At 40.0% G+C, this 9,116-nt stretch overlaps 1 protein-coding gene across 1 annotated transcript; it reads left to right on the forward strand.

Moving 5' to 3' along the window:
* On the forward strand, positions 474-912 carry LOC104772789 (uncharacterized protein At4g04775-like). The gene is made up of 2 exons (XM_010497365.1): positions 474-647; positions 709-912. Exons 1-2 carry the CDS (start codon positions 474-476, stop codon positions 910-912), a joined length of 378 nt encoding a protein of 125 aa, XP_010495667.1.

Raw genomic sequence — 9,116 nt, forward strand, 5'->3', positions numbered from 1 at the left:
ATATTTAGATCTAGTTAATAGGGAAAATAAATTAGTTTAGTTCCAAGAAATAAAAAAATTTGGAGCTAACTAAATCATAGTTTACAATTTTAATAATTAAGCATCTTTTCAATATATGTCAAACAAGAAATTTTAAAAGAAAAGAAAAGGGAAAACGTCCTATTTCCCCATGAGAACTATGATATCGTACCAGATAGAGCTCAAACTTTATCCTCGTCCCAGATGGCTTTCCTGAAATTATTTTCAACCTATATACCCATATATCTTGATCTTATCGGTTTAAAGAGTAAACCGATAGAAAACCGTTCATACCAAATACAAAACCAAAATTAAAACCATAGTGATGTTTATAACCCGACCAGAGGTAATATGACTATAACCCCATTAAAATCGCCAATTCCTCAAATCAAATAGCAAAATCCTAAAATAAAGAACCCTAAAAGCAAAAAATTCTATCTCTGCAACCATGAGCAATGTTTATGGAGCTTCGAGTGGTTCATCAAATGTATGACAAAGAGGATTTGTCGTTGGTGTGCCTAAGAGATGTTGGTGTGGGGAACAAATCATGGCAAAGAATTCCAAATTCGAGCCTAATCCTTGTCGGCGATACTTTTGATGTCGAGAAGCAGCCGGAAAGAAGGTACTATGTTATGCTTTGTTTGAGACCGATTCTCATCAATTCTCATTGTTTTGTATGATATAATGTAGCTTGTGAACGATAACCACACTTTTAAATGGGTCAATGAGGCACTATTGGACGAGGTAGCAACATTGGGTGTTCAAATTGAGAGACTAAAAGAAGAGATGGAAAAGCTTACAATAGAGGCATTGCAAGACCAGAAGATGAAATTTGAGAAGATGCAAATGGAGTTCGAAAAAGAGCTGTTTGAGAGGTTGATAAGCTCAAATTAATCCCTAGAGCTACTCTCTCAAACAAGAGATCACTGCAGTACTTAGGGGTCGAATCCACAGAGACTCAAGATCAAACACAATAGATTATAGAGTTTTGTTATTACGCTAAACAAGTTAATTTAATTAAAATAAAAGCAATACAAATATTTAAATGAAAGTGTTGTAAATTCAGAAAATCAAAAGAGTTAAGCCTAGGGAATTTCTCAGGAAATTATGAAATATCAAATCAGATAAATTAATTAAGGTTCAAGCAATAAAGATCAGATCTAGAACTCTAAACTTTTGGTAAAATAATTAGTTCTCACTGCAATTATATTCTAAATTTAAAACCAGAAAATCCAAATCTCTTTGTAAAATTCTAAGTAATAAATCAGCTTTAAGAACAAGTTTAGATAAGTTCACAGAATTAATAATTCAAATCTCTTTGTAAGAAATAATTCTGCTCATCAATGGTTTATTCAGGAAAACAATTATATTCTCATCTCAATTTATTTCCCTAAGATAACAATTCTAGGTGATCAATCAAGAATTATTGTGAAGAACAACCAAGGATGAAGATCATTAAAAGATTAAGAACCCTAAAAATCTCAGATCTAATAAATCATAAAAACCCTAAACCTAACAGGCAAATTACTCAGACATGTTAAATAAAGCACAAATCATAATTCTGAATAACATGCAATAGATATTAAAAGTAAAGAGGGAGTTCAAGAAATCTTCTCTCTACAAAGAATCTCAGATCTATCTTTCCCAAAAGCTCTCAATATCCTTTCTCTCAAAAACTGCTAGAAGATAACTTAAGGGTTTCTAAAACCCAAAAACAATATATATACATCCTAAAATACGCCCAGGGGTTTATGTTGCAATTGTAGAAGACTTTGGGCAAATTTGTAAAACTTCCAATTTCTTATTCTCTCGTCGGGTAAACATGAGTGTCGATCGATGTCCTTTTAGGTGGTGTCGATCGATGCTCTGACTCTGATCCGACTCCAACTTGATTTCCTTCAGTAAAATGCTCCAAAATAATCCAAATTGTTCCATATTGCTCCATCCGTGCAAAATTCCTAGATAACCTGTAAAGACTCAAAAATAACCTAGAAACAAATCAAAAGACTCAAAAAAACACACTTATATCATGGTTAAAAACCGTAAAAACCATGATATATCAACTCCCCCAGACTTAGCTTTTTCTTGCCCTCAAGCAAAACAGAAACTTAGACCTGTGAAAGAGGTTTGAAAACATAGAATTCACTCAACTGCTGGTAACTGATCTTCGCACTCTTCATCGCCTTGACTCTCAAGAACTTACTTCATATACTTTGTCAATTGAAAAGCATCAACATTCCTTACTCAAATCCCACAATCCTCTAGAATCTCTAGTCTCACCATTGCCATCTCATTACATAAATTAAAGCAAGTACAAGTGAGTTCTTACCTTGTGGTATTCAAATAGTGGCATATGAACTCTCTTCAGGCCAAGTGAGTTCTTCTTACATCTCCTTTCCTCTCCCTTTTCTCACTTCCATTTTTTTTTCTTATTATTTTTTTCTAATCAAAGGTGTAAGCGAATACCGGAGTCATCGGTAATTTACCTACCCCTCGCTTCCAAGCTTTGTGTGATCATTTGACTCAAGAGTAGAATAATGAGGTCACTGGTAATTTACCTACCTCTCTAAACTGATCAAAATCATCTCATCTTTTATTCTCTCTTTTTTCTTCTGATTTTTCTCTTTTTTTTTCTAAGCACTGAAGGGAAGAGAGAGGGGAGACATACTTTGAAAAATTGCACTGCCTTGTATGGCCCGAAGAAGAAGTCTAGTCAACTGATTTCCAACCCCAAAGTAAGAGATTAAGTCCGGTTAAAATCATGATAAAAGTTGAGATAGCATTGGTTGAACTAGATATCCTTTGAATAAGGGCTTTTAGGATTGTTGATACAGCTCATAGTCTTTCCACACTTCAGTTCTGAGGTCAAGCTTAGTCAAGAATCATTAGAGTTTTAGCCAAAGAACAAGAACCAATAGCTAGAGATCATAATTCAACATAAATTTTTGAAAAATTTGACTCAATAAAAACAAAAATACGGTTTTGACACAAGACACAAAAACCAAGTAAGTATTTAGTACTAACCTCCCCCAGACTTAAAACAACACTGTCCCCAGTGTTATCAAGCAAGGGAAAAGTCAAGAAACAAAAATTGTGTTGAAAAATTGAAAGAAAAATTGAACAGATTCTCGGGTTATCCAACCGGCGTTGACCGATGCCATTCAAAGCAGCATCGATTGACACCTTCGGCGAATGGTGAATTTTGGCTGAATCTCCTTGTTAGTTGCAGTTAGTTGTGTTCATGTGTTGTTGGATCAATCCTTTGATGTTAATTCTGTTAAGAAGCACTCAAACACAAACACGGGTTAAAAGCAACATGATAGATAGATAGTTCATAAGTTCAAACAACTTTCAAACACAAACTGACTCAAAGCAAGAATAAAAATGACTCAATCCTAAAAAAGGGAAAAAGATAAAGAAAAACCATGATCAAAAGCTAAAATGTAGCAGAAACATCATCATCACCATCATCATCAGTATCGTGAGCATCCTCAGCATCCTCATCAGAAACAGGATCAGCAGATGGTGAAGATGGCGAAGGGGACCTGCGCCTAGTACGCCTGGTAGGACGAATGCAGCCACACTGAGAAAGTCGAGCCATGCTATTCCAGATGGCACGCAAAGCAGAAACCACATAAGTCTGATGAGCTCCCTGGTCCATAGTAGCAGGATCCTGTAGTGGCTGTGGAAACTCAAATGCCGCAGTCCCAGAAGAAGAACCAGTCTCAAAACCCCCAGCAGGGTTAGTAGCAGCTGCAGCATCAATAGTAGTCTGCGAAGCGCGATGGCGACGGGAAGGAGCATAAGCAACATAATCATCTGGTGAAGGGCGAAAACGCAACTGCTCAGGATCTCTACCAATGGTGGTAAGATCAGGTCGTGGAAAGCGGACAAAGTGCTCTCCTGTGTCATCAACAAACCTCCACAACAAACCCGGTTTCAGCCAATGTGCACTCCTCAAATACTGCTCATCCATAAGCTGTCTCTTAGTGACAACACTATAACCATCAGTAGGAATCTTCTTGAACTGAAGGATAGCAGTAATAAGGCTCCCCACAGCCTCTTTCTTAGCTCCAATACCCAGAAATGGCTTGGTCTAAAGCTCAACCAAGTAATGTGCGAAAATAGCCCCAAGGTTGAGGCACTGAGGGTCGCAAGGCTCAACAGAAGCCAAAGAAGGGACCATGGCGCGAACTCCAATGTTCAGAAAATAAAGCTCTGCTGCTCTCATCTTATTAGGCTCCATCTTACACTGAAAAGTGGTAGCAACAGCTCTAAGAACATACCGGAGTACAGGATGGCGGACCTCTGATTGAAGCATCTTCTTGGAATTATACACACCAAGTCCTATGTAGGACCACAAAGGAGAGAGATCCTTATAATGCTTGGGCAAAGCAACATTCTGATAAAAACGGACCCAACGAAATACATCACAAATATGAGCAAAAGTGATACTATAAGGCATTCCGTTGATGAAGAAATGCAATTCACCGGCTCTTGCCATTGGTGCCTGCTCATTCTCATAAGTGACCCTAACATATGCCATGAACTGTCGCACTAAATCCGGATACAAATCATACTGCCTAGTACAAACGGTTCCTAAACCCATCCTATCAAGCAAATCCAAGACCTCATCATGAATTTCCAACCTATGAAGAATAACAAAATCAACAAACCTTGTAGGCTTAATCTCAACTCCCAACCATGCATTGTAGAGCATTGTCTCATAATCTCCCCAAACACCCACTGGCCTATTGATGAATTCAGGCTTGCTAAGCTCAGGAAGCTTGTGTTTAGTCCATTCTCTCTCAGTTGGAATTGGTAGACCTTCTTCTTTTGGCCATGGGAACCTTGATGGAATGGGAGATGGAAGAGAGGAGTCAGGAAAGGTGGTGGGGACCGTCATCGAACGTCGTGGAGGCTGGGGAAGGCTCGCCGGAGTTGGCGGAGGCGGACGGCGGCCGGATTGACGAGGTGGCCGAGTTGAAGAAGAAGCTTCGCCGTCGTTGGTTCGAGTCCTCTTGTTCGATGCCAGCACTCCAAAACACGAAATTGACACTAGATCCAGGTAGAGGAGAGAAAATCTAGTGGATTAGAGCTTTGAATCACTCAAAACGGAGCTGTAGCGAGAGAGTTATGAGGATTCTAGGGTTTAATCGATTTTGGGTTGAATGGAGGAAGAAGACGAAGTCTAGCGATTTTAATCGTCCTTTCTCGGGTTTGAGTGGTATTGACCGATGCCCATCCAAGGCAGCATCGATCGATACTCCTTCTGTCTGACCCGGCCCATTTTCGATCACAAGCCCACTCGATTGAAACCCAGCAAAATCAAACCCGATGGCCCGTTTTCTCGTCTCTGGTCCATAGTAGCGTCGACCGATGCCCATATAAATGGTATCGGTCGATGCTAGCTTTGATCAATGGTATCCGTAACTTTTTCTCTTTTTATTTATTTTTTTCTATTTTCCTGAAACAATAAAAACTCAAAACCAAAAATTAATATGTTAGTGATCCTAAAAAGCAAAAATTCAAAATAATTAATTTTTACCAGTGGGTTGCCTCCCATTCAACGCTTGTTTTAAGTCATTAGCTTGACTTGGCAGCGGATTAGGCAGAGGGTGCATCATCCAAACGCACAATGTGTCCATCTGGTATCTCAGCTTTTGCCCAATAGTGTTTCACCCTTTGGCCAGTGACAGTGAATTTTTCTCCTTTGGAGTTCAACAGCGCAATAGCTCCATATGGTCTGACTTCTTGAACAGTAAAAGGACCAGACCAGCGGGAACGCAGCTTTCCAGGAAACAGCTTCAAGCGAGAATTGTAAAGGAGAACCTGGTCATTAGGCTCAAAGGGTCTGGAGATGATCTTCTTATCATGATAAGCCTTGGTCCTCTCCTTGTACAGCTTGGAATTCTCAAATGCATGAAATCTCAGCTCATCCAACTCATTAAACTGCACTAACCTTCTCTCTGAAGCTGTCTTGGCATCAAAATTCATCAACTTAACTGCCCAGGCTGCTTTGTGCTCCAACTCCACTGGTAGATGACATGCTTTCCCATAAAGCAGATGAAAAGGTGTAGTGCCAAGTGGTGTTTTATAAGCAGTTCTATATGCCCAAAGTGCATCATCAAGCTTCATAGCCCAATCTTTCCTTGTAACACCCACCGTTTTCTCTAGGATCTCCTTAATCTGCCTGTTGGAAACCTCAACTTGTCCACTAGTTTGAGGATGATATGAACTGGCCACTCTATGTTGAAGACCATACTTTNCATATGGTCTGACTTCTTGAACAGTAAAAGGACCAGACCAGCGGGAACGCAGCTTTCCAGGAAACAGCTTCAAGCGAGAATTGTAAAGGAGAACCTGGTCATTAGGCTCAAAGGGTCTGGAGATGATCTTCTTATCATGATAAGCCTTGGTCCTCTCCTTGTACAGCTTGGAATTCTCAAATGCATGAAATCTCAGCTCATCCAACTCATTAAACTGCACTAACCTTCTCTCTGAAGCTGTCTTGGCATCAAAATTCATCAACTTAACTGCCCAGGCTGCTTTGTGCTCCAACTCCACTGGTAGATGACATGCTTTCCCATAAAGCAGATGAAAAGGTGTAGTGCCAAGTGGTGTTTTATAAGCAGTTCTATATGCCCAAAGTGCATCATCAAGCTTCATAGCCCAATCTTTCCTTGTAACACCCACCGTTTTCTCTAGGATCTCCTTAATCTGCCTGTTGGAAACCTCAACTTGTCCACTAGTTTGAGGATGATATGAACTGGCCACTCTATGTTGAAGACCATACTTTATTGATAAAGTGCTTTCCTCCATCACTGATGACTATTCTAGGAACTCCAAACCGTGGAAAGATAATGGTCTTAAACAGCTTAAGAACCACAGCAGAATCATTCGTTGGACTTGCAATTGCTTCAACCCACTTGGAGACATAATCAACAGCCACTAAGATGTATTGATTCTTGTAAGAGGAAGGGAATGGTCCCATAAAGTCAATGCCCCAACAACACAAACTTCAACCTCAAGGATAAAGTTTTGTGGCATCTCATGCCTCTTACTAATCTGACCTTTCCAATGACAAGCATTACATCTAGAGACAAACTCATTAGCATCCTTGAACATTGTTGGCCACCAAAACCCAGTTTGTAGAACCTTAGACACTGTCTTGAAAGTAGCAAAGTGTCCAGCATAATCTGATCCATGACAGTGAAAAAGAACATCAGGAACTTCTGTCTCCGCTAGACATCTTCTGTAAGCACCATCACTGCAATGCTTATACAAATAAGGCTCATCCCAATAATATCTCCTTAGCTCTCTCAAGAACCTCTTCTTATGATAGCATGTGAATTTGTCTGGTTCCACCTTTGCAGCAAGATAATTGGCAATATCAGCATACCAGGGTTGATTGGAGCTAGCCACAGCAGCTAAGTCTCCATCATTTGACCAATCCGTTTTGGGAAACAAAGGGTGTCGATCGATGCCACCTAGTTGGTGTCGATCGACACCATACGCATCCGAAGACAAAACCTTTGATTCTTCATTCCGAAACCCAGTATCAACAAAATAAACATGCTCTTCAGGTAGACAATCACGAATTGGGACATCATCATCAATCCTAATCCTGGACAAGTGATCAGAAACACCATTCTCTATCCCCTTCTTATCCCTCACTTCAATGTCAAACTCTTGTAGAAGAAGAATCCATCTCAAAAGTCTAGGCTTAGCATCCTTCTTCTGCATCAAGTACCTTAATGCAGCATGATTAGTATGAAAAATTACTTTTGAACCAACCAGATAAGATCTAAACTTCTCAAAAGCAAAAACCACAGCCAACAACTCCTTCTCTGTTGTTGCATAATTTCTTTGTGCCTCATCAAGTGTCCTGCTTGCATAGTAGATTGCATGAAGTTTCTTATCTTTTCTTTGTCCCAGCACTGCTCCCACTGCAAAGTCACTAGCATCACACATTACTTCAAATGGAAGATCCCAATCTGGTGGCTGAACAACAGGTGCACTCACAAGCTCCTGCTTAATCCTCTCAAAGGCTATGCAACATTCATCAGTGAATTCAAACTTGACATCTTTGCACAACAAAGCAGAAAGTGATCTTGCTATCTTGCTGAAATCCTTGATAAAACGTCAATAGAACCCTACATGTCCAAGAAAGCTCCTCACTGCCTTCACATTCTCTGGTAGTTGAAGACTGGTCATCACCTCTATCTTAGCGCGGTCAACTTCTATTCCAGCTTCTGAAACCATGTGGCCAAGCACTATGCCATCTCTAACCATAAAATGACATTTTTCTCAGTTAAGCACCAAATGCTTCTCTTCACACCTTGCTAGCATCTTACAGAGGTTGTCTAAACAGCTTTTGAATGAAGATCCATAAACTGAAAAATCATCCATGAACACCTCCATATAATCTTCAATCATATCAGTGAAGATTGACATCATGCATCTCTGAAATGTTGCAGGAGCATTAGAGAGACCAAAAGGCATTCTGCGGTAAGCAAAGGTACCATAGGGACAAGTGAAGGTGGTCTTCTCTTGGTCATCAGGATGAATAGGAATCTGGAAAAAGCCTGAGTAACCATCCAAAAAGCAGTAGTATGGTTGATTAGCTAACCTCTCCAACATCTGGTCAATGAAAGGAAGTGGGAAGTGATCTTTCCTTGTTGCAACATTCAGCTTCCTGTAGTCTATGCACATCCGATGACCAGTAATTGTCCTTGTAGGGATCAGCTCATTCTTGTCATTCTTCACCACTGTGACTTCACCCTTCTTAGGAACAACATGTACCAGACTAACCCAATTGCTGTCAGATATTGGATAGATGATCCCAACATTCAGCAGCTTCATGATCTCCTTCTTGACAACATCTTGCAGATTTGGATTCAGCCTCCTCTGGTGCTTAATGGATGTCTTAGCTCCCTCCTCAAGATGAATTTGATGCATACACAAGTCTGGAGAGATTCCTGCAATATCATCAAGAGAATAGCCAAGAGCCTTGCGAAACTTGCGCAGCTTGCTTAGCAGTAAAGTGAGCTCTGCATTGTTTAAGGAAGCACTAACAATAACAGGATAAAAAGAGT

This window comes from Camelina sativa, chromosome 20 (assembly GCF_000633955.1).
Source record: "Camelina sativa cultivar DH55 chromosome 20, Cs, whole genome shotgun sequence".
NCBI lineage: Eukaryota > Viridiplantae > Streptophyta > Magnoliopsida > Brassicales > Brassicaceae > Camelina > Camelina sativa.

What these genes read in the sequence shown, in the direction of transcription:
- LOC104772789 (XM_010497365.1), top strand. Translation starts at nt 474, where the DNA reads ATGTTTATGGAGCTTCGAGTGGTTCATCAAATGTATGACAAAGAGGAT. An exon ending in AGCCGGAAAGAAGGTACTAT is followed by an intron (nt 648 to 708) that starts GTTATGCTTTGT and finishes GATATAATGTAG; the next exon opens with CTTGTGAACGATAACCACAC.